General features: G+C 37.9%; 1 protein-coding gene across 1 annotated transcript in view; it reads left to right on the forward strand.

Moving 5' to 3' along the window:
- The first annotated feature begins 20 nt into the window (after positions 1-20).
- The window catches only part of NHLRC2 (NHL repeat containing 2), a 56498-nt gene continuing 30203 nt past the window's right edge, over positions 21-26315 (forward strand). Inside the window, exons 1-4 of the mRNA XM_025917996.2 lie at positions 21-374; positions 3394-3546; positions 19178-19633; positions 21438-21559. Coding sequence (XP_025773781.2) covers positions 197-374; positions 3394-3546; positions 19178-19633; positions 21438-21559 — 909 coding nt within the window. The 5' untranslated portion in view covers positions 21-196. The remainder of the gene's footprint in view (positions 375-3393; positions 3547-19177; positions 19634-21437; positions 21560-26315) is intronic.

A 26315-nucleotide genomic window follows, 5' to 3' on the forward strand; every position in this document is an offset into this window, starting at 1 on the left:
GAATTGCAACACTTTGTACCTTAGCATCGGAATGCATGATTACAAAAGAAACGGTGTCGTTTGCGTGGAGTGGGGGCTGGGGGAGCGTGAAGCGAATGTGCCGTTTTGAAACCAAAGGACCGTAAGCGCTTCCTCTCTCCCTGCACGAGACCCTCCCGCGGGCCCGGCTGCCGCCTCTGGACTGTCCGGAGAGAACATGGCGGCCCCCGGCGCCCGGGGCTCCAGCCTCGCGGGCCTGCTCCCGGCTCAGACATCTCTGGAGTACGCCCTGCTCGACGCCGTCACCCAGGAGGAGAAGGACAGCTTGGTCTACCAGTATCTGCAGAAGGTGGACGGCTGGGAGCAGGACTTGTCAGTGCCCGAGTTTCCGGAAGGTGAGGGGCAGGCTTCGGGGTGGGGACCCCTCCCGGAACCTCCCCTTCCTCGGGGACTGCGCCCTCCCCTGCAGCGGGGGGCTAGGCAGGGTAGTGCGGCCGCGCGGGGGCGGTTCGCCCGCTGTGCCGCTTCCCCCGGGCCGGAAGCGGCGGCAGAGGGTGGTTTTCTGGAGCGCGGGGACGTGCACTTTCGTCACTGTGTCCCGAGCCCATGCCCGGGCCTTGTGTTAACTTAGACATTCCACGAATGCTTCGTGGGTCCGGTTGGCGACGACTGACATGTCCATGCCACCCTGTTGTTGCAGTCTGGTTGCCCAGCGTCGTCATTGCCATCCTCTGTGCATCATCCTGACACTTAGCACGTCTGTGCCACCCACCGTTGTGAACACTTCAGGGGACTAATTAACCTTCTCTACAACCCGCCGAGGCTTCTTAACAGACTTATTTTATAGTTGAGGAAACTGAGGCACGGGAAGGCTAAGTAACTTCCTTAAGGCTTCACAGCTAATAATAACCGCCAAAGTCAGACTCTGCAGACCCCGGGTTGGCAAGTATCTTAGCTGTGCCACACTTCTCCGTTCAAAGTCGTGACATTTGTCATTCTTAAAATCTGAATCAATTATGGCCAGTCAACAGGGTGTGAATCCCAGTTCTTTGAGTGCTTGGAACACCAGGGAACTGATACCCGCAGTAGTGCTATTTGGGAAGCACATCTTGCTATGATAAACGAAACCGTACTTTCCCTTCTTTGGTTGGGACTGGCATTGTTTTGTTGGTGTTGGCGTGTCTCCTGGCATGACACTGAAACCACATGTATAGTTAATCGGTTGGATATGGCAGGGTTCAGTATCTCCTGGGAGGTATATCGGAACCTCGCCTCTGACAACAGAGTCTCACGTGTCTTTCCAAGCCTTTTGCTCCTAGCTTCAAAAATGTTGGTTGTTTTTTTTTTTCCTGTTGCTAATCCTAGGCTGGATTTGAAATATTGTGGAATTATTACAAGAGAATTGGGTGCGTGACTGCTTAACCCATCAAAGAAATTAAAGAGATTATATACATATGTGCATGTTTATTAAAAAAAAAAAACTTTGTAAGAAGTTACATAGTACAGTGTTACAAACTAGTCACCAGTGAGGTTTGGGGGCAATGTTTTTGTTTTCTAGTCTTGTTTATAGTTACACTGGGTGTATTTTATTACCATGAGATTTGACCTTCGTGATTCATAAATAATATAACAAAATATTCAGGCTTCGTATTTGACGTAATCAGATTTTCTGCTGGAGCTGATTATTGAGCTCACAGTATTAGGTAAGAGTTTTTCTTTGGTTTCTTTATCAGTGAACTATAATCGAGAAGTCATAAACCTAACGCAAACAGTATGCTTTGTTCATTTCTTAAAAGACGTAAGTGTTTATGGGAAACTGTGGTGTAATGGATGGATTCAGACAGATTTGGGGTTAAGTCCTAGTTATTTCATTTGTTAGCTGCATGACTTTGAGCAAGTTACTTGATTTCTCCAAGCCTTACTTTACTACCTTATAAAATAAAGCTAGTATTTACCTTTCAGGTTAATTATGTGGGTCAGAGGTAATGTATCTAAAGTTCTTAGTTCATAGGAGATCTCAATAAATGTTGGCAGCTTATTTTAAAATTTTAGAGGGACAGAGACACCACGTGGATAAGGGGCAGAGAGAGAGAATCCCAAACAGTTCTGCACTGTCCCCACAGAGCCTGATGTGAGGCTCGAACTCACCAATGGTGAGATCATGACCTGAGCGGAAACCAAGAGTTCAAAGCTCAACTGACTGAGCCACCCAGGCGTCCCAAATGTTGGCAGCTTTTAAAAATTATATTCATTGTTACTGTAAAATTTATTAAGCATGGTAAGAAAATAACAGATATTTAATAATAGTTTCCTTACCCCCCAATCTAAGTCACTCTTAACTATTTACAGAAAATAAATTTAAAAGACAGATTCATAAATATTTTGCCATTAAGATATGAAATATACATTCGTTTGAGGTTTTATGTGATTACTTGATCTGGTGTGCAATTAACACTTTATAAAAATGCATAATAGCTCACTCTCACCTAAAACCTCACTAAGTTGGACTATTAAAGCAGAAATACTGGTTTGATTTCGATTTTTTTTTTTTTTTTTTTTTTTTTTAGAATTTTGTTTAAATTGAGTAACTCTAGTTACTGCTATTAGGCGTTAGCTGTTATTATACACTTCTTCCACCTAACTTTGGCTTTCCATTTCTATAAAATATTTCCAGATACCTGCTCCGAGGTACAATTAACGGTTTTAGTGGCTGCATTTACTTATAAACCACAAACTCATTATCTTTGTTTTTCTAAATTGGTTAGCTGTGCTTTTAATATTTACCAAAATCTTTTAATTATTAACAAAATTGTAAGTCCTACTCAAGCAATTATATATTCTGATTTTAAAAAGTACAGATTAATGAGATTCCATTTTTCTTTGGAGGGAGGCAAACCCGTTCTTCATCAGTGTTAATACTGCCTCCATGAAATCTGTGATAGTGTATTTGCTTAACTTTGCATTTGAAATATTTTGTGGTTAAGGCCTCCTTCAAATCCAGAGCATTTTAGTTCTTAGGAAATTAGACATTTTGTATGTTTATCTTTATATTTTAACACTTTGTTCCTTTTTGAATTTAGTCCTGTCTTGCTGTTCTTAAGATTGAGCTTCTTTCTAAAAAGCTCCTTTGAACCTGACTGTGTACTTAGGTCCTCTTAATATTTGATATTGACTCTTGTTTTTACCTACATGCGTTGATCTTGTTTTCTTTCACACACAGACTATTCTATTTCTGAAAGAATTTAGTAGCTTTTTCTTACTATGTTTGCATATTGCCCCATAATAGCGTCTTTCCCATCTTGCCCCACTGCCCTATCCCCTGCTTGAAATAATAATGGTTTATGTTTTAATGGAAAGTTTTAGATAAATTATCTTTGCCTTTTCTTTTTATCAAATTTATTTTGTAAATTTCAGGATTAGAATGGCTGAACACTGAAGAGCCTATTTCTGTCTACAAGGATCTGTGTGGAAAAGTAGTCATCCTTGATTTCTTCACCTACTGCTGCATAAACTGCATTCATCTACTGCCTGATCTTCATGCATTAGAACACACATACTCTGATAAAGGTACCTGCCCTTTAATTGGTTTCTAACAGACTGTCCCGGCGTGGGCACTGGAGTAGTGGCTGACTCATTTGCTTATAGGAGAATGAACATTTGGCACGACTTCAACGATTGCAGAAGTAATTTCTAATCTATGATTTAAGGACTCCATGCACTTTTTCGTGAAGAGTTACGCTTAAAGATAATGGTTTGCCTTCCTCAAGAACCAGACTTAATCTATGTTTCTTCTCTGAGGTTAGGTCATGATTTACTCTTTTATGATCAAGTATTTTTAAAAGTTTGTCTTGTATATTTAGACTGAACCAAAATTTGTTCTATGAACAAATGAAACTTGTGTTTCTAATCTTACACTCTTCCAACTAAGATATAAAGATAAAAGTTCTTATTAGAAAATGTGATTCAACTTCCTTTCATTTCAAATGCATACAGTGGAATGCAAAATATTATAGCAGATACCTTTTCTTTGACCCTATTTTATTAAAAAATGACTTATAAAGGTTAATGTTTTCCAAAGCACACTAGGAAATCCTCTTTTATGGTATTATAAATTCTGAAGATGTAAGAGATTATACTTAGTATTTGCTTTAGAACTGAAATTTTTTCAGATCTTTTTCCTCTTGTTTACTTTTTTCTGAAAAAGAGAGCATATGGGGTGAATGAAACTAATTAAAGGTTCCATTTAATTAGGCTTAAATTAATGGAAGCTTCACACTTGGAGTGATTAAAAAGGAGAGAGGGTCAATGATCTTAGAGTAAAAATCAGAATAGAGTATACATGCACAGAATTGAAAGATATCTTGGTTTTAAAAAGGGAGTGATTAAAAAAAAAAAAAGGGACTGATAGGTTAAAATCTTCCGTGCAAGTAAAACCTCCGATGCTTACAAATTGTAATATATTGTATCTTGAAATTGCCAGTCACTGAGATTTATCAAGAACTCCAGTATTCCTGGGAACTAATTTATGTTTTCAAAATTTCATCTGTATTGATTTAAGAAATAAGAGCGTCTCGTTATCTACTAGTTTGGGGTGCCTGTGTGTCTTGGCCTAACTCCTATAAATAAATATATTTATTGAGCATGTAGTATGTGCAGGGTACTCTGCTAACTGAGGAAATCTGCAACAGAGTTGAATAAAAAGCATTATGGAACCTGAGGAAAGGCGTAACTCACTTTGCCTAGAAGCATTGGAAAAGATTTCTCAGGAGGAGACAGGCTGGAACTTGAAAAATGAGCAGGCAGGCATACAGCTGCAAATGAAAAAGGAGCAGGAGGAAGCAACAGATAGACAAGCAGGGAGACATGGAAAAGTAGGTTTCTTGGGGAGAGGTAAATGATAGTTCAGTGTGGCAAGATTGTAGGGGCTCCTGGGAAAGACAAAAGGAGAGGAAGGTACATTAGGTGCAGACAGTTGTGAAGGGTCTTGTTACTAAGAATGAATAGCTTGGACTTTGTCTTCCAGTGAAGATACTGAGGTGTTTCAGGTTGCTTTTGGTTTGTTGGTTTAATAAGAGGATGACAGTAAGATTTGTGTTTTAGAAAGGCGCTGCAGATCTGGGTTAAGAATCCCAGTGAACTGTTTCCATCCTTAAGACCATCCCTAAAAGACTGTATTTGGTAACTTAATTGGTTAATTCCACACCCGAAGCAAGTTCAAACTTCTTGGAATGGATCCTTGTAACCTTTTCACCAGTTTACTGGAAGCATCATTTTTATAGCACATCGTGACAAAAAATAAAAACTAGTTTTGCATCCACATATACTTGTGAAAAGTAAAATACTTGAAGTGGTCCCAACAATGTAATTTCAAGGACATGTTCAATAATATGCTACTTTATGAAAATGCCAGTAACTTAGAAATGTTTTTATATTGCTGAGAAGATATATTCAATTCATATTCACAAAAGCAGGCATACCCAGAGATTATCACCTGAAAGTTCAATAAGCTGTCACTAAATTAATTTGCTTTCTTACAGCGATGTGTCTTGTCTCATTACTATCTGCTCTGTTTCTGAACATGTTTGCAGCAATGCTAATAGTTCTTGAAGTGACATTCAGCAGCCTATTTTAAATTCCATGGAATATTCAGTTCATTTTATTAGTAAGCAAGAAATGCTCAGCTAAGTGAGGGAAGTGCTTATTAATTCAAAAACAGCCTGAAAGGAGTCCAAATTAGGACCCAGTTCCTTCTGCTCTAAAACAGCTTTTAAAATCAAGTTTGTAACGGTGACCAGGATCATTTTCCTAATAGCATGAGACATTATAAATGCCAGAGTCTAAAGTAAAAAGATATTTAATAGTAATGAATGGCTCTTATCTTCAAAGATTTAAGAATGTAACTGCCCTAAGCTTGTAATGAATCCATAGTAATTCAGCACATGTTTACTTTAGACTGACAGGTACCTTAGGTGGTTTTTGTTTTTGTTTTTTTCTGTTTCTACTTGAGAGTTTATAAACATGTTTTTGCCTTTTATGCTGGGTACCTTAATGGCATGTTATTATATAATACCCACATGTAGCCCAATGGCTGTTGAGGACAAGTACTCTTGTTTTATAAGAAAACATTTATTAGAGAAACTATTTTCCCTATAGGGAAACTATATTCCCTAATATTTGACATATTTTAAAATGTGACTCCTAGGTGTATGCTAATGTATAATTAAATCAGAATTAACCTAAACGCCAGAGTACCACCAGGTAAATGCTTGCATTCTCACTATGGAGGAGATGCTATTTGTCTGTTTTATACTTTATTAAAAATTAGAAGATTGCAGTTCTAATTTCATAATGAAACTAAACCTTTCTATGAGTCAGTATGTAATTTGATTGTGCATCAGAGTTCCCCAGACCTTCCCTGGGTTCGGTAATTCTTTAGGAGAACTCACTGTTGTAATTTATTAACAGCTAAAGGATACAGAGTGGAGGCAGCAAAGGAAAAGGTGCTCATGAGAGGCTAAGTCCAGGGGAGACCAAACACAAGACCTCCACTCCTAGTGGAGTCCTACAAGACCACTTAATTCCCAGCAAAGAGTTGTTAGAGCACATTTGAGATGTTACCAGGGACTCTTATTAAAGACTCAGCAATCGGGGTTTTTACTGGGGGGCTGGCCAAATACGCAGCTTCTGCCTGGTGGCATGTATGAAGATTCTAGAGTCCCAGAAGGAAAGCAAGGGTTCAGCATAAACCATATTATTTGTACCAACAGTTTAGGCATAGTGAGACACTCTTCTCCATCCTGAGAATCTCAGGAACCCTCCTGAAATCCAGGCAAGGGCCAGCCTTATAAGCAGACCTTGGAAGAATACCAGGCAGGCATGCCATGTTAACTCGTGTCTGCACACTATATTTTCGTTTTGCAGCAGTACCTATATTATTCTGTTTTTAAAATAGTTAAAGTAAGGGGCGCCTGGGTGGCTCAGTCGGTTAAGCGTCCGGCTTCGGCTCAGGTCATGATCTCACAGTTCCTGGGTTCGAGCCCCGCCTCGGGCTCTGTGCTGACGGCTCAGAACCTGGAGCCTGTTTCAGATTCTGTGTCTCCCTCTGTCTCTGGCCCTCCCCTGTTCATGCTCTGTCTCTGTCTCAAAAATAAAATAAAAACATTAAAATAGTTAAAATATGAAAATATTGGTCAGTTTAGGATGTTTCAGGAGAGATGCAGGGTAATGCAGGGTCAGTTTTTGAAATTCTAAAAAAAAAATTTCAAATGCTTTGGCTTTGTGCTTTAGTGTTCAGTGATTTTGATCTTTTCACATCATGATTGCATCTCTCAGTATGAGACCTAAAATCCTGCTTCTCCACACCCTTCTCTCCCCTCAGGGTGTTCTGGCCTCCCGGGTTCCTCAGTGTCCCTGTTTCTCTTGCCTTAAGGCCCTGACACTTGGCATTCATTCTGCTTGGAATAATGTTATCCTTTCTTGCCCAGTAAAGTGTCATGCTTGTCTTTTAGATCTCAAAACGTCTCCATCTACAATTTTGTAACCTGTAAAACTCAACTGTTTTCAATCTTCCATTTAAGTAGGTTATTACAATGTTTATGATTAACTATACACTCTAGTATATAGTGTATAAAATACAATGTTGTACATATAACTGTATATAATTATAATCTAGTACAATTCTGTATATCTGTATCTCTGAAAAATAAGACCTTTGAAGATCTCAAAGTGAGTTTTTGAAGTTATTTTATTACTGATATTTTAGAAGCAGTTATTCTTTTTATACAGCTTGTCTTTCCCTCCCTTCCTCCCTCTCTTCTCTCCTCCTTCCTTCTCCGTCTCTTCCTTTCCTTCTATAATTTATTTTAAATGGAGTGTTTTGATCCCTGTGCTGGCAAAATATTCATAAAGTGAAGAATCTTTGACATTCTATTTTTATTGTGTACAATTAACATAAAAAGCAAAATATCTTAAGAAAAATCTCCATACCTTAAGGTTATTGACACTGAAAAAAATGGGAGGCATTGTTATTTGGCAATTGTCTTTGTAGATTAATATAGATATTCTATTTAGACAATATAATATGGTTTATGTATTGTATAGATATATAAATTTCTTCAGTATTTATGCCCTGTCTATTCATCATTTTATTTTCTACTAAGTACTGTGCTAGTGAATAATAAAACATGCATGGCCCCTAAATAATTAATAGGAATTACAGTCTAACAAGGGCAAGACTTATAATCAGATACTCACAAATATTTTTATAATTTCTGGTTAGTACTAAGAAGAAAAATTACAGGTGCTATGAAAACAAATAATGGAGTTTAATCTGGAGGAATTAAAGAAAGCTTTCTTAAGAGTGAAAATTAAGCTTGAGATGTAAAAGGAAAGTATGGCTTTACTAGGTGAGAAAGGGTGAATAACATTCCAGGCCAAAGGAGGATTGTGTGTTAAGGCATTAAAGCAAGAGGAATAATGATATTCGGAGGAATTGAAGGAAGGCCAGGTTGCTCTAACACCCTGAGGGGAGGGGAAGAAAGGCGTGGAGAACATGCTGGGGAGATGACATTTAGTTTTTACACAAGAACAATGGCAGATTTTTTGGAAGAGGGTGACAGGATGAGATTTGTGATTGTTTCAAGATCTGTCCCACTCTTGGGGCACCTGGGGGGCTCAGTCGGTTAAGCTTCTGACTTCAGCTTGGGTCATAGGATCTCAGTTTTTGGGTTCGAGCGCCATGTCAGGCTCTGTGCTGACAGCTCAGAGCCTGGAGCCTGCTTTGGATTCTGTCTCCCTCTCTCTGCCCCTTCCCCACTCGTGCTCTGTCTCTGTCTCTGTCTCTCTCTCTCTTTCTCTCTCAAAAATAAACAAACATTTAAAAAAAAAAAAAAACAAAAAACAGTCCCACTCCTGGGTAGGTAACTAATTAGTGGACAAGACTGGATGTGAGAGATCTGTGACAAGGCTGTTGTGCTTCCTATGAGACCTGATAATAGCTTGAAACTAGTTATAGAGGGATAAGATTAATAAGATTTGGTCATGGATTAAATATGGGTGATGAGAGAGGGTTCTTTGGTGTAACAGAGATATCCTAGGTAGGTTTTTGGCTTGTATAATTGGACAGATGACAGTGCCATTTGGTGAAAGGAAACACTATAGAAAGGACAGGTTTGGAGGGGACAGTCATGAGTTTGGTGTAAATTATCTCTGAGACTTGCACTTCATTATCCATATGCCTTCCATCACTCCTAGGGCTAACAACCTAGATCCTTTAAATCCTTTGCTCCCCTTCATTCCCTGTCCTAGTCACTTCTTCAGTCTCCTCCATCGTTCATACACTCTGGCTTCCATGTGTTTTGTCGCCATGGAATATCCTTCATTGCTCTCTTCACTTAGTTAACACCTTCTAAAGGCAAACATCTCCCATTAACCTTCACTTCTTCGAACAAGTGTTGGCTATGTTGATCAGAGGGAATAGATGGATGTATGTATATTTTGGTACATAGTGTGTATGTATGTATATCACACGTGTAAAATATAGAGAGACATGACTTGGATTCTTAATTCATTGGGCTGTAAGTCATTATTTAGATATTCATATTGCCCCTGTTGGATGAATGGGATCCTCTTCAAGCTGTCACCTGTGTCCTTTTGATCCATGCTTCTCCTTCTCCGAACACTTCCTTGTCACAACAAAATATTTAAAGATTCCTCTTATACTTTCCCAGCCCCTTCCCTGAATCAGCCATTTCTCCAAAGAGCTCTGATTCTGTTTAGTATTGAATATTGGGAATGGGTTTGAGAAACCAAGATCTGGGTACATCCTGCACTCATTGCTACTGGGGTGCCTTTGCTTCTAGTCCCTCCCAACTAGTTAAAAATTACTTAGACTAATCCTCCCCACTCCCCATGAGGTTATGTTGTTCGTTTGAAGTACAGCTAGATTCATTTGTTTCTGTTTGTATTTTTAGTTGATTATATTTGTTTCTGAGTATGTAAAATCTTAGTATGGTCCTGAAAGTCAGAACTATACAGAAAGTATAGCTCCATCTACCCATCTCTCTACCTGTTTTTCTTTTCTTTTTTTAAACATTTATTTATTATTGAGAGACAGAGACAGACAGAGCATGAGCATCGCAGGGGCAGAGAGAGAGGGAGACACATAATCTGAAGCAGGCTCCAGGCTCTGAGCTGTCAGCACAGAGCCCGAAGCAGGGCTCGAACTCACAAACCGCGAGATCATGACCTGAGCCTAAGTCAGACACTTAACCGACTGAGCCAGCCAGGCACCCCTCTACCTGTTTCTAGTTTCCCATTCTTTCCATCCCTTTCCAACATGATTTCTATTTTTTTATTTCTCTTAAAAAAAAAAAAATACTGTATCACCTGTGGTTAAGACTGTTAAGCATCTGACTTCGGCTCAGATCATCATCTCACTGCTTTTGAGTCTGAGCCCCGTGTTGGGCTTCTGGGCTGAGAGCCTGGAGTCTGCTTCGGATTCTGTGTCTCCCTTTTTCTCTGCCCCTCCCCTGCTCCTGCTCCGTTTCCCTCTCTCAAAAAGAAATTAACATTAAGAAACAATTTTAAAAAATACTAACAGTGACCTACTGTAGATGTTTTTGAGTGTTTTGCTTTTTTAATGTAACAATTTATCCTGGAGGCCACTTCATATAGAGAATTTCCTGATTGTTTTTATAGAACTCCATTTTGTGTGTGTGTGTGTGTGTGTGTGTGTGTGTGTGTGTGTGTGTGTATGTCTGTGTACACCAGAATTTATTCACTCACTGTCCTGTCCTATGTATTGGCCCTTAGGTTGTTTCCAGTATTTAGCAGTTACAGTGAATAACCTCATGATATGTTTTTGTATTGCTGGTGGCATATCTTGGGGGTAGATTCCTAGTGGTGGGATTTCTGGGTCAAAATTAAATGCGTATAATATAGTTTTGTTGAGTATTGCCACATTGTGAGCCAGGAGGGTTGTACTAGTTTGTGTTCCTAGACTGTGAGGGTGCCTCTTTTCCCACTGCTGCTCCAGTAAAATGTATCGACGTGTTTTTTGTTTTTTGTTTTTTGTTTTTTTAAATATAATTTATTGTCAAGTTGGCTAACATACCGTGTATACAGTGTGCTCTTGGCTTTGGGAGTAGATTCCCATGATTCATCGCTTACATACAACACCCAGCACTCATCCCAACAAGTGCCCTCCTCAGTGCCCATGACCCCTTTTCTTTGCCCCCGGCCCCCTACCCCCATCAACCCTCAGTTTGTTCTCGGTATTTAAGAGTCTCTTATGGTTTGCCTCCCTCTCTGTTTGAAACGATTTTTCCCTTTCCCTTCCCCCATGGTCTTCTGTTAAGTTTTTCAACTTCCACATATGAGTGAAAACTTGGTATCTTTTTCTGACTGACATTTCATATCACTTATTTCATATCCCTTATCATAATACCCTTCAGTTCTATCCACGTTGTTGCAAATAGCGAGATTTCATTCTCATTGCCGAGTAGTATTCCCTTGTATATATAAACCACATCTTTATTCATCAGTTGATGGACAGTTGGGTTCTTTCCATAATTTGGCTATTTTTAATAGTGCTGCTGTAAACGCTGGGGTACATGTGCCCCTATGCATCAGCACTCCTGTATACTTTGGATAAATTCCTAGTAATGCTATTGCTGGGTTGTAGGGTAGTTCTATTTTTAACTTTTTGAGGAACCTCCACACTGTTTTCCAGAGCGTCTGCACCAGTTTGCATTCCCACCAACAATGCAACAGGGTTCCCGTTTCTCCACGTCCTCTCCGGCATCTATAGTCTCCTGATTTGTTCATTTTACCCACTCTGACTGGCGTGAGGTGGTATCTCAGTGTGGCTTTGATTTGTATTTCCCTGATGATAAGCAATGTTGAGCATCTTTTCATATGTTGGCCATCTGGTGTCTTCTTTGAAAAAGTGTCTATTCATGTCTTCTGCCCATTTTTTCAGTGGATTATTTATTTTGCTGGTGTTGAGTTGGTAAGTTTTTTATAGATTTTGGATACTAACCGTTTATCCGATAGGTCATTAGCAAATATCTTCTCCCATTCCATCAGTTGCTTTTTAGGTTTGTTGATTGTTTCCTTTGCTTTGCAGAAGCTTTTTATCTTGATGAGGTCTCAATAGTTGATTTTTTGCTTTTTTATTTCCGTTGCCTATGGAGATGTGTCAAGTAAGAAGTTGCTGCGGCCAAGGTCAAAGAGGTTGTTGCCTGTTTTCCCCCTAGGGTTTTGATGGTTTCCTGTTTCACATTTAGTTCTTTCATCCATTTTGAGTTTATTTTTGTGTATGGTTGACACACTTTTTTAATTTGTACTGATCTAATAGGTTAAAAAAAATGTTATCTTTGTGTGGTTTTATTTATTTTTTAAGTAAACTCTACGCCCAACATGGGACTCAAACTTATTATTTTTTTTTTTAATTTTTTTTTCAACGTTTTTATTTATTTTGGGGACAGAGAGAGACAGAGCATGAATGGGGGAGGGGCAGAGAGAGAGGGAGACACAGAATCGGAAACAGGCTCCAGGCTCTGAGCCATCAGCCCAGAGCCTGACGCGGGGCTCGAACTCCCGGACCGCGAGATCGTGACCTGGCTGAAGTCGGACGCTTAACCGACTGCGCCACCCAGGCGCCCCATCAAACTTATGATCCTAAGATCAAGAGTTGCATACTGTACTGAGCCAGCCAGGTACCCCTTGATGTAGTTTTAAATTACAGTTTAGAATGTGTTTGAAAATCTTTTCTTGTCTTTGTGGCTATTTATTGTAAGTGGGGTTTTGTCTACCATTCTATACTCCCAACTGGCTATTGTATAGGTATATAAAAGCTGTTGATTTTATCTGTTAATTTTTATTCTTTTTTGTTGTTGTTAATTTTATGTTCTGCTTCCTAAATCTTTTACTATTTTGTTTAGTTTTGTAATTGATTCTCTGAGGTTCCCCTAACATGCTATGTTATTTGCAAAGAAATTTTCCAAATCTTATGTCTATAATTGATTTGTCTAATTTTGTTGGCTAATAGCCCCCCCCCCCCCAATTCATTATTTAATAGTAGTAGATAGTGGGCATCTTTGCCTTGTTCTTTATCTTATTTGGAAATACTATTTTTCTCCATTAAGTAACAGGCTGTTTTTAGGATTTAGTTATATTTTATTTAACCAATTAACAAAGTATTGAGGAACAAAATTCAAGTAAATTATATCTCAATATACCTGATGTTGAAAACCGAAATCTCTCTCTCCCATTTCTGGTTTTGGAGGAGAATGGAGGCCACCTAATTTTGAATCTCCCACTTATCTTTTCCTCTCCCTCAAACATAAAAACAAGGAGAATAAACAAAACCACACTTGATCGTGCCTTCAGCAATACTAGGAGACCGAGCATATCATGCTTTCAAACTACCTGTAGGTTGAGAAATAAACTGAATTCCATTAAAGGTCCTCTTGCTGCAAGCCTGCAGGTGCTAGAACAGGGATGGGGGGGGATTTGAAAAGACTCCATGGGGAAAAAAAGACTCAATGAAAAAAAGGAGAGTGGTTTAGAGGTCTTGGGCTAAGCACAGAGTAACCCCCTTACCAGTAGAAAGAGAAACTCCACCACTAAGTGCAAAATACTGAACACATGTTTGGATCATAGCACCAGCTCTTGAAAGAGTTTGGGCCTAAGAACAGAAGCCTCAGAGCAGCATTGCCTCTTGGAGGGAATGAGACCTAGAGGTGGGGTTTCCCCTTGAAGATCCTCTGCTTAAACAAAGAAACAAACAAAAAAAACCCAAAAAACAAAACCAAAATGTTGAGGATCTTGCAGGGGAAAAAAAAAATAAGAAAATACACATCAACCCCTTCTTGCAACAATGCTACCCAAAAATGAAACTGCACAGAGAAATGGAACTGTCAGAAAAGTGTACTCTCAATCTAGGAGCCCTGTCCACAAAATGGGTGGGAATATTAAAAAGATCACATCCATATAAAATTGTAAAAAGCTGAAAATGTTAAGTTAGAGTTGAAGTGCTGATGAACATTCCTAATGATCACAAAAAAACTGTAACACAATCCTCCATATTGAATTACACATCCTCAAACAGCGTTTAAGAATAATTTAAAAAGATCTTGAACCAGAAATTCACAAACGAAGGGGTGCCTGGGTGGCTCAGTAGGTTAAGCCTCCGACTTCAGCTCAAGTCATGATCTCGTGGTTTGTGGGTTCAAGCCCTGCGCCGGGCTCTGTGCTGACAGCTCAAAGCCTGGAGCCTGCTTCGGATTCTGTGTCTCCCTCTTTCTCTGCCCCTCCTCTGCTTGTAACCTGTCTCTCAAAAATAAAAAATGTTTTTAAAAATTCAGAAACTAAGAATGGAGATGCACCTCCCCCCCCAATGCAAGAGGTAAGGAGTGTTGATTGAACTCAGGAAAGAAATAGAAGGAAAAAGTCCCAGTTATTTTAGAAACGAAGGCTAAATTACAAGGTGCCTAAGGGGCAGTAAATTCAAATAAAAATGTAATAAGGGGCATTTAAATAAGGGGAGAAGAACAAACCTAGAGAATGAAAATAAGCTAAAGAAGTAAAAATAGAGGAAATGATTGAAATGAAAGACAAGCAGAAGAGATCCAACATAAGGCTACTTGGAGACTGAAGAAAAATCAATCAAAACAACTCACCAAAACTAATACGTAAAATTAGAATCCAAGAAAATGCTCTGGCAATAAAAGAAACCTTGAATCTACATATTGAAATGTACTATCAGATACCAGAGAAAATTGACACAGAACAGCCCAAGAAGTATCTTACTTTAAACTATTACATTTTAAAGATGTTTAAAAAATATCTTCAGGGCCTCCAGGAAAAACAGTGACTTTCAAAAACATGGAAATTAGGACAGACTTTATATGAATAACACACAAAGCAAGGCAACAGTACATTTTCTTTTTTTTTTTTCTTTTAAAAAAAAATTTTTTTTTGAGAGAGTGTGTGAATAGGAGAGAGGCAGAAAGGGAGACACACAATCTGTAGCAGGCTCCAGGCTCTGAGCTTTCAGCACAGAGCCCAGCGTGGGTTCGGACTCATGGACCGCGAGATCATGACCTGAGCCGAAGTTGCAAACTTAACCAACTGAGCCATCCAAGCGCCCCCCCTAATTTTTTTTTTGAGTTAAGCCCATTCATATTTACTTATTATTATACATAATCATTATATGTATTAGGTTTTGTTTGTTTTTCTTAACATGATGTATTTTCTTTGCTATTTTACTAATTGCTTTAGTTAGAAAAAGTTGTTTCATTGGTTATCTTTGTACTTACAACTTTATTTTTTTTCATGTTTTTATTTTTGAGAGAGACAGAGCAAGTATGGGGGTGGGGCACAGAGAGAGGGGACAGAGGATCCGGAGCAGGCTCTTTGTTGACAGCAGAGAGCCCAATGCAGGGCTTTAACTCCTGTACCTTGAGATCATGACCTGAACTGAAGTTGGGCACTCAACCGACCCGACTGAGCCACCCGGGTGTCTTTGTATTTACAACTTTAAATAAATAATAGCAAACATTCATTGAGCTTTTATAATGTATAAAAGGTACTATGCTAAATGCCTTAATTGGATTAAGTAATTCAGCAAGTGGTAAAGCCAGAATTTGATTATAGGGGGCCTGACTCCAGAGCTCATGCTATTTTTTTTTTTTCAGAACTTTATTGTGGCATAATTGACACATTGTAAACTGCACATATTTTAAGTGTATAATTTTTCCCACTCCTCCCTACCCCCCTTCTTCCCAGTCTCTAACCACCGATCATTGGGTTGGTTTTGTGTATCTTCTTTTAAAATGTTTGTGAGGTTATTTTTTAATCTTTGGTTTTCAGAGATTATGTCTTAACATGATCTTCTTTTAATTTATCCTATTTAGAGTGAATTTCTTGAATTCTGTACATTTATTTTATTTTTTTAATTTAAATTTTATTTAGTTAACATACAGTGCAAAAGCTTTCGGGAGTAGAATTCAGTGGTTCATCACTTGTATTTAACAACTAGTGCCCTCCTTAATACCCATCCCCCATCTAGCCCATCTCCCACTCACTTCCCTCCAACAACCCTCAGTTTTTTCCCTATCATTAAGAGTCTCTTGTGGTTCCCCTCTTTTCTCTTTTTCTACCCTTCCCGTATGTTCATCTGTTTTGTTTCCATATATGAGTGAAATCATATAGTATTTCTTTCTCTGATTGACTTATTTCACTTAATACATTCTAGCTCCATCCACATTGTTATAAATGGCAAGATTTTATTCTTTTTGATGGCTGAGTAATATTTCATTGTATGTAAATACCACATCTTCTTTATTCATCAGTTGAGGGGCATTTGGACTCCCTCCATAGTTTGGCTATTGTTGATAATGCTGCTGTCAACATTGGGGTGCATGTACCCTTTTGAATCTGTATTTATGTATCCTTTGGGTAGATACCTAATAGTGCAATTGCTGGATGGTAGGGTAGTTCTATTTTTAGTTTTTTGAGGAACCTCTACATTGTTCTCCAGAGTGACTGCACCAGTTTGCATTCCAACCGACAGTGCAAGAGGGCTCCCCTTTCTCTGTCCACATCCTTGTCAGTACCTGTTGTTTCTTGTGTTGTTAATTTTAGCCATTTGGGCAGTGGTGAGGTGGTGTCTCATTGTGGTTTTGATTCGTATTTCTCTGACGACGAGTGATGTTGAGCATCTTTTCATATGTCTGTTAGCCATCTGGATGTCTTCTTTGGAAAAGTGTCTATTCGTGACTTTTGCCCATTTCTTAACTCAGTTGTTTGATTTTGGGATTTGATAAGTTCTCTATAGATTTTGGATACTAACCATTTATCGGATGTATTGTTTGTAAATATCTTCTCCCATTCTTTAGGCTGCCTTTTAATTTTGTTGATTGTTTACTTCACTGTGCAGAAGCTTTTGATGAAGTCGTAATAGTTCATGTTTGTTTTTCTTTCCCTTGCTTTTAGTGACATGTCTAGTAAGAAGTTGCCCTGGCTGAGGTCAGAGAGGTTTCTGCCTGTGTTCTCTAAGATTTTGATGGTTTCCTATCTGACATTTTGGTCTTTCATCCATTTTGAATTTATTTTTGGGTATGGTGTAAGAAAGTGGTCCTGTTTCATTTTTCTACATGTCGCTGTCCAGTTTTCTCAACACCATTTGTTGAAGAGACTCTTTTTTTCCTTTGGGTATTCTTTCCTGCTTTGTCAAAGAGTAGTTGGCCATATAGCTGGGTTTTCTGTAAATTTATATCTTCAGATGAATTTTGGAAGTTTTGGCATTTTTCAAATATTTTTTCTGCCCCAATCTTTTTGTCTTCTCCTCCTGTGAGTCCCAGTCCACATACATTAGGTCATTTAAAACTGTTTCACAGGTTCCTGAGGTTCTGTTCATTTTTGTTCTTCAGTCTTCTTTCCTTGTGCTCCTTAGATTGGATAATTTCCCGTTGAGCTATTTTTAGGTTTACTGACTCTTTTCTCTGTCATCTCTTTTTTGCCATTGAGCTCATCCAGTGAATTTATTTTAAATATGGTATTTTTGAGTTCTGAAATTTTCATTTAGTTCTTTTTTCTATTTTTATTTCCTATTTTTTCATTCATGTCAAGTGTGTTTTTCTTTTTTCTTTTTTTTTTTTTTTTTTTAGAGATAGCAAGTGAGAATGGGGGAGACTGGCAGAGGGGGGAAAGAGAGAATATCTTAAGCAGACTCCACACTCAGCTCAGAGCCCAACTTGGAACTCAGTCTTATGACCCTGGGGATCATGACCTGAGCTGAGATCAAGAGTTGGACGCCCAACCAACAGAGCCACCCAGGTGCCCCTCAAGTGTGCTTTTCTTTCCCTCAAGGAGCATAGTTATAGTTCTTTTATGGTGTTTTGTCTACTAATTCAAACTTCTGCTTCGTTTTGGAGCTGGTATCTGTCAGTTGTTTTTGTAGGCATTCAACTTTGTTGGTGCAAACTCAAAGTTCCGTCTCTTCTTCCATCAGCTCTGTGTCTCCTTTCATCAGCCCAGCAATCCACTTCTTGGTTCTTTAAGCCTTTGCTGTACTGTTGTAGGGCTTCCTCACATGTGTATAGTTGAGGAGTCAGGCCGAGACTTGTGAGTGTTCATTCTCAGAAATGGGGAGTCACCTTCTCCAGCTCTCTTCCCCTTGGGGTTTCCCCCACCCTCTCCAGTTTCCCTGGCTCCTTGGGCCAGAAAGGGGTTTCCATGGTCTTAGCCACCTGTGTTGCTCCCAAACCGGGGTCCACCTTCAATGCCAAGCCATGAAGGGGAAAATAAAACTGGAAACTCCCCTTAATGGTTTGGTTTTCCGAGTTTTGAAATGCCCCCACCCCCCAACAATCTGCCTGCTTTTGTTTACTTTTTTCTGTCCTCAAGCGGGGATGAGGGTATGTGTACCTGTGTGATGTCTGTGTTTTTGTTGGGATTTAATAGTTGCAAATGGAAGGATGGTCTATTAGGAAATTACACCTACCAGTTTGTGTGGGTTTATTTCTTCTTCATGCTGATGTGCATAGGTTTTGAGGAGTGTGTTGGGAGATTGTATTACCTCTGTAGTCAGTGTTGAGTTTTTTCTCTGAATCCAGCTGAACACTTTTTCCTTTTTTTTTTTTTCTGCTATCTTCAATTAAGGCTTGTTCTAGGAACCACATAATGGGAATTTTAAATAAATCAAAGACCTTAATATTATAGAAACATCTTGCTTATAGTTGTTCTGTTAATTTGTAATGTGGGTAGGCCAGAAAAACCTAAGAGGATAATGTGACAATAAATATTAACAAAAAGCAGTCATAGTCACTATGAATTTCAAAGGGGCTTATAATAGTTGGAGAAAAAAATAACAGTATTTCAGTATCTTCATAAGAAATTAATGTGTTTTTTAAAACTTTGTCTAGATAAAGGACACAAAGAGGTGTAATCCTGAAATAGCCATGTGATTTTGATCATATTCATTTTTATGTAGTTATCAAGATTGTCATGATATTTGAGTGTTAATTTTTTATACGTGTGTTTAAATGCAGTTGAAGAAGACACTTTTAGTTCTGCCTTTTTTTTTTTAATCTCTGGACTGTTTATTAATGACCCATAATCTAATGTGCAGATGGTGACTTTCAGACTTGATTACTTCATAATGTTTAACTTACATTTTTTTCCCATTTAGACGGTCTTCTGATTGTTGGTGTTCACTCGGCTAAGTTCCCAAATGAAAAAGTCCTGGATAACATTAAGAGCGCCGTTCTTCGATACAACATCACCCACCCTGTGGTTAATGATGCAGATGCCAGCCTTTGGCAAGAACTAGAAGTCTCCTGCTGGCCAACTTTGGTCATACTTGGACCTCGTGGAAATATGTTATTTTCTTTAATTGGAGAGGGACACAAAGATAAATTATTTTTATATACTTCAATAGCTTTAAAGTATTATAAAGACAGGGGACAGATCAGAAATCATAAAATTGAAATAAAACTCTATAAAGATTCTTTGCCACCTTCACCATTGCTGTTTCCTGGCAAAGTAACGGTAGACCATGTTTCTAATAGATTGGTAATAGCAGACACTGGACATCATAGAATTTTGGTCGTCCTGAAGAATGGGCAAATTCAGTACAGCATTGGAGGTAAAGTTTGCTTCTAATTATGATATGTAATATATTTTATAGTAAAAAAAAAAAAACAGCTCAAGGAAATGTATTGAAATATATCTCCCTGGTTTTAGATCTAAAATGGGCTCAGTACATCTACATAGTTAATAAAATCTGTTAAGTACATTCTTATTGATCGTATTTATCCAGACTAAACTGACATCTAGTAATGTAATAGTCAAAGAGAAAAATAATTCATCTCTTTGCAATTCTGCTTTAGTAGCATATACAGCATTAGTCCATAAAGTAGGGGTTCCTGCATTCCTAATGCAAATAAACTAGTCTTACTCTAAGCCCTGGTGCTATTCTTAGTATGCTTAGATATTGTTCCCTTAGCTCCTTAAGTTTTCACATTTCTTCATTTTCATTTTTGTTAGAGTTCTTTATTTTGTGTTTCTTTTGTTTGGGCAGCTTGATGTTTGGGTTTAAGACAGGCACTTATGAGAACTGTTGCTCAAAAATTATTAGTTATAGTAGGTGTAATTTAAATGGTTAAAAGGTTTTTAATTCTATAATAATTTTCAAAATAGTGTAAATGAATATTCTGCTTTGTTAAATGGAGAAACCAGCAGCAAGCTACCGTTCCCAAACATGTTTTTAGGAATAATGTTACCTTGTGATAAATTAATAATTATTCTACAATAGTTCTTCAAAAGAATTCTGTGGCCAGATACACTTAGGAAATACTGGTTAGTTGTGGTTTAACAGATTTTTTTTTAACTTTATTTATTTTGACAGAAAAATATTTATTTATTTATTTTGGGAGAGGGGGTTGGGGGGGGAGAGAGAGAGGAAGAGAGAAAGAGAGAAAGAGAATAAGAGAATGAGAATTCCAAGCAGACTCTGTGCTGTCAGTGCAGAGCCTGATGCAGGGCTTGAACTCACAAACCACAAGATCATGATCTCAGCCAAAGTCGGAGGCTCAACTGACTGAGCCACCCAGGCACCCCTAAACTTCTTATTTTTTTTAAATGTTTATTTTAGAAAGAGGGCATGTGTGAGCAGGTAAGGGTTAGAGAGAGAGGGAGACGAGGATCCAAAGAGACTCTGAGCTATAAGCTCCAAGCCCTACATGGAGCTCAAACCCACAAACCGTGAGATCATGACCTGGGCCAAAATTGGACACTTAACCGACTGAGCCACCCAGGCGCCTAATAGATAAATAAACTTAAAAAAATAATAAAAAATAGAAATATTCCCTTCTGATATATGCTACTAATGTGCACTAGTGACCATTGTTCAGTAAGCCCTGTCATTAGCAAAACTTACTCCTAAGAAAAATAGATCTTGGGAAACACTAGACTTTAGGTAAAAGTATCATGCTATTTATATTAAAATCCCAGCTCTAAACACTGTTTTTCTTCCTTCATTGAGGTTTGATTTACATATGTTATGAAAAATGATTACCACGAGGGGTGCCTGGGTGGCTCAGTCGGTAAGCCTCTGACTTCAGCTCGGGGCATGATCTCACGGTTCGTGAGTTCAAGCCCCGCATTGGGCTCTATGCTGACAGCTCAGAGCCTGAAGCCTGCTTCAGATTCTGTATCTCCCTCTCTCTCTGCTCCTCCCCCACTCACACTCTGTCTCTCTCTCAAAAATAAATAAACATAAAAAAAATTTTTTTAAATGATTACCACAATAGGTCTAGTTTATATCCATCTTCCTAATATAGGTACAAGAAAAAGAAAGGAAACAAAGAAAAACAAATGGGGGTGGGGGGTTAATTTGAGATAACTTTTTAAGAGGAAAAAATTTGTCCTGTGGCTATCTTGTCTTTTAGGACCCAACCCTGGAAGAAAAGATGGAGTATTTTCAGAGTCAACTTTTAATTCACCACAGGGGGTAGCCATAAGGAATAATACCATATATGTGGCAGATACTGAAAACCACCTTATAAGAAAGGTAAGTTTCCATTTTAAATACAGTTTTAATACTTCTAATTAGAAAAACTGGTACTTACTTGCTACATTAAATATTTGAAATGAGAGGATAATGCTTAAACACCTCAAGTCCTCTTTATGCAGCTTTTTCAGAGGTACTTGCTTTAGTGTTTTTCTTGGGCGTCTTGTTTTTCTGTGTCTTAGCCTGTAGCTGTCACGGATTAACCTGCCAATCGAGTCCTTTTGTTGTTGTTGTTTATCCTTTTGTTTCAAAGTAGCTAATCACCTAAAAGCTCCTCATTTTGAAGTATTTTCCTAACCACTGTTGACAGAGCAGTGCTTTCTCCTTTTTTCAGTTAAATTTTCTCAAACCAGAAGAAATATCATACCACTCCCACCTCCCTTTACCTTTTATGCTTTGCCCAGAAATACATGTAAGTCAATCTTAAAATTTGTTTTATTTCATTATAAAAGTTATATATGGTCTTGCTTTTTAAAAATGAATACACTTAAGGGGCGCCTGGGTGGCGCAGTCGGTTAAGCGTCCGACTTCAGCCAGGTCACGATCTCGCGGTCCGTGAGTTCGAGCCCCGCGTCGGGCTCTGGGCTGATGGCTCAGAGCCTGGAGCCTGTTTCTGATTCTGTGTCTCCCTCTCTCTCTGCCCCTCGCCCGTTCATGCTCTGTCTCTCTCTGTCCCAAAAATAAACGTTGAAAAAAAAAAAATGAATACACTTAAAAATGTATTTAAAAAATACATAAAAAGGCTCATACCATCTATTTTAGCTTCCCCATTGTTAAAATTTTTGTCTTTTCAGTGATTTTTTTCTGTCCTATACAAATAAATTTGTATTTAAAAGACTGCCTCTAGGGATGCCTAGGTGGTTCAGTCGCTTGAGTGTCCCAACTCTTGATTTCTGTTCAGGGCATGATCCCAATGTCGTGAGATCGAGCCTCATGTTGGGCTGGCTGAGTGCTGAGCAAGGAGACTGCTTAAGATTCTCCCCCACCCCTCTCCCCGCCATCTCACTCCCTGCCCCTCCCCCACCATGCTCCTTCTCTAAAATAAAAATTAAGAAAATAAAAATAAATGACTGTCTCTAGAGAATCCTTTTTTAAACAAATGAGGCATATTGTATGTACATAATGTTCTGTGGTTTTTTTAATTATTATTTTAGAGAGCATGAGTCGGGGAGAGGGAGAGAGGCAGGGAGAGAGAGGGAATTTTAAGCAGTCTCCATGCTCAGCATGCAGCCCAACGCAGGGCTCGATCCCACAACCCTGAGATCATGACCCGAACTGAAATCAAGAGTCTGACACTCAACCGACTGAGCCACCCAGGCGCCCCTCTTCTGAAGTTTCCTTAAATTTGTTTTCCGTATTAGTCATATGAATGATATGACTGCATAGTATCCCATTGTAGAAGTGCCTAGTTATTTTAAACATTTCATATGAGTGAATATTTTGGCTATAATCCATTGGTCTTTAAGTTGCTGTCTATTTAGAAAATAAGTAACTAAGTTCATCTCACCCATCCTGTGTAAACATATTGTTTCAGACACTTCCTTGCTTTTCTCAGTTTCTCCCTTTTGATATTTGTGCCCATTTGACAATATTATCACTTCATATAATAGGAAAACAACATGGATAGAACCTGTAATACCATTACAAGGTAAATTTCCATGAAAGCATGAAAGTTTTTACTGCTGAAATTTTAAGCACCTAGAACAAGGTCTGGCCCATAGTAGGTGTTCAGTAGATAGTTGTTGAATGCATTTTTGAGCAAATAACATATTTAATGAAGCATTTTCTAATGTATCTTCCTCTTAATATGAAAACATGTTATATGAGGCAAGGATTTTGTGGATTTGCAAATTAAAGCAGATTTATTCTTTGAAAGTCTTGGAGACTTCGTTCTTAGAGACTTTAATATGTTAATATATTGTGAATACGTTAGTAGGGGGATATCTGTGAATTGGTTCTAAATTTATTTGACCAAGAAGCCTATTTTAGGCAGACCTTTTCGTAGGATTCATGATTTCATGGTATGTCATGATTTCCCACCTTAGGAAAAAGTGGTTTTCTGTTGTTACTAAGTCCGTAAAGGTCAGTGTTTCTTTATCATTGTCTTTTCAGGGTTGTATGTTTGTATAACTCCGTAGTGTCCCAGATAGCTAACAAGGTGTTGAAGCAGTAAGATACTTAGCTCACAGCATTCAGGGTGTACTTGTCTTTTTTAAATTCTGTTCTATCTCTTGCCTTAGAACTTAATGAGTTTGGGAGTATTCACTGCATTTCAAATATTTTTTAAGTAGCATAATCACAATAAATTTAGGTTACATAAAGTTATTTGTAAATTATGACTTAGTTTAGTGTCTGCCAAAAAAAATGAGGTGGAATTATTATTTCTTCCTTTATTTTTATAAGTATATAAAAATATTTACTATACTTTTAAGACCTCATTTACAGAGGATTGATCATACATTCATATTTCTCAAACATCATTGTTTCATGCAGATCTGACACTTGTTTAGAATAATTCATTTAGTAATTTATAAATTCCTTTTTAGCCCAGTCTCATTCTCCTGTTATTCCCCTATATAAAAACACCTGTAGCCAGACATTCTGGTATGTTCAATTCATACCTTTCTATTTGTGTATGACCTTGTAAAACATGTAATGTTTGTGTCTGTTGTCTAACTGTATTGTGTTATATTTTACATAGCACTTATTTCAGGTATACAATTGAAGAGCTTTTAGGAGATTTAACAAATTGTACAACCATAACCATAAATTGTTTTTAGAACATTTTCATCCCCCCCCGCTCCAAGAACCCTCATGCCCAATTACAGTTCATCCCTGTTTTTACGCCCAGCTTAATCTACTTTCTATCTATAAATTTGCCTCTTTCGAACATTTCATAGAAATAGAATCATATAATATATGGTCTCTTGTGCCTGGCTTTTTAAATTGAGTAATGTTTTAAATTCATCTCTGATGCAGCGGATCATTAGTTTCTTCCTTTGTATTGCTGAATAGCATTCCATTGTATAGCTATGTGCCACATTTTGTCTGTCCAACAGTTTATTGACATTTAGTGTGTTTCCAATATTTGGCTGTTATGAATTTATGTAAAAATTCTATGTCGACATACATTTTCATTTCTCTTGGGTAGATATCTAAGTAACGGAATTATTGTGTTATATGTTTTATATTTCATGTTTAACTTCTTAGGAAACTGCTACATTTTTCCATAGTTGCAGTACCATTTTACATGTGGGTTCTAATTTTTCCATATCTTCACCATTATTTGTTCCACTTTTTAAATTCTAGCCTTCCTACTAGGTGTAATGTGGCCTCTCAAAACCACAACGATAATTATTTCCCTAATGAGTAAAGATGTCAAACATCTGTTCCCATCTTTATGGACTGACTGGTTTTATATCTTCCTTTGAGAAGTGTCTATTCAGATTCTTTACCAGTTTTTTTAATTGGGTTGTGTTTTTTATTATTGAGTTGTAAGAGTTCTTTATATATTCTGTTACAGATCCCTTATTGGATATGTGATTTTTCAAATACTTCTCAAATTCTCTGGGTTGTCTTTTCACTTTCTTAATCACATCTTTTGATGTACAGAGGTTTTAAATTTGAGGATTCCCAATTTTTTTTTAATTGCTTAGGCTTTTGGTGTCATATGTAAGATTACATTTCCAAATCCAAGATCATGAAGATTTACTCCTGTTTTCTTCTGAGAGTTTTATAGTTACAGCTCTTACAGTTCAGTCTTTGCTGCATTTTGAGTTTATTTTTTGTATGTGGAGTGAAGTAGAGGTCCAACTTCATTCTTCTGAATATGAATATCCAGTTATCCCAGAATCATGTATTGAAGAGACTGTTCTTTCTCCATTGAATAGTTTTGGCAACCTTGTAGAAAATAATTATTCATACATACATGGGTTTATTTCTGAACTTTCAAGTCTGTTCCATTGACCTATATATCATTTCTTGTGCCTATACCACACTGTTTTGATTGCTATAACTTCTAATAAGTTTTGAAATCAGGAAGTAGGACTTCTCCCACTTTCTTCTTTTTTCAACATTGGTGTAGCTGTTCTGAGTCCCTTGCAATTCCATATGAATTTTAGGATTAGCTCATCCATTTCTGTAAAACCTTATTTGTTTCTCATATAAATGATGATGTTGCCTGAAAAAACAGATGCACTTTTATCTTTCCCTTCTTGTTTATACATATCTTGTTTTCTTTTATTAAATTGCTGGCAAAGGGTACCTGGGTGGCTCAGCGTCCAACGTCAGCTCAGGTCACGATCTCACAGCTCGTGGGTTCGAGCCCCGTGTGGGGCTCTGTGCTGACAGCTCAGAGCCTGGAGCCTGCTTCGGATTCTGTGTCTCCCTCCCTCTCTGCCCCTATCCCACTCATGCTCTTTCTCTTTCTCTCTCTCTCTCTCTCAAAAATAAGTAAACATTTAAAAAAATTTTAATTGCTGGTAAGAACCTCAGTTTCCTTTAAACATTAGCAGTGATAGTGGGTCTCTTGTCATGCTCATACCTTAAAGGGAGGACATTTTCTCCAGAAATTTAATATTTTCTATAACTTTGGGAAATAAAATTGTTAATGAAGTTAAACTTTCTATTCCTAGTTACTAAGAATTATTTTATTATATGATTTTATCGAATGCATTTTCTACATTTATTGAAATAATTATATAGTTTTTGCCCTTAGTGTCTTGATGTGATGAATTAAGAGATTTTTGACATTTGA

The sequence above is a fragment of the Puma concolor genome, chromosome D2 (genome assembly GCF_028749965.1).
Source record: "Puma concolor isolate L17-30 chromosome D2, mPumCon1.1.hap2, whole genome shotgun sequence".
NCBI lineage: Eukaryota > Metazoa > Chordata > Mammalia > Carnivora > Felidae > Puma > Puma concolor.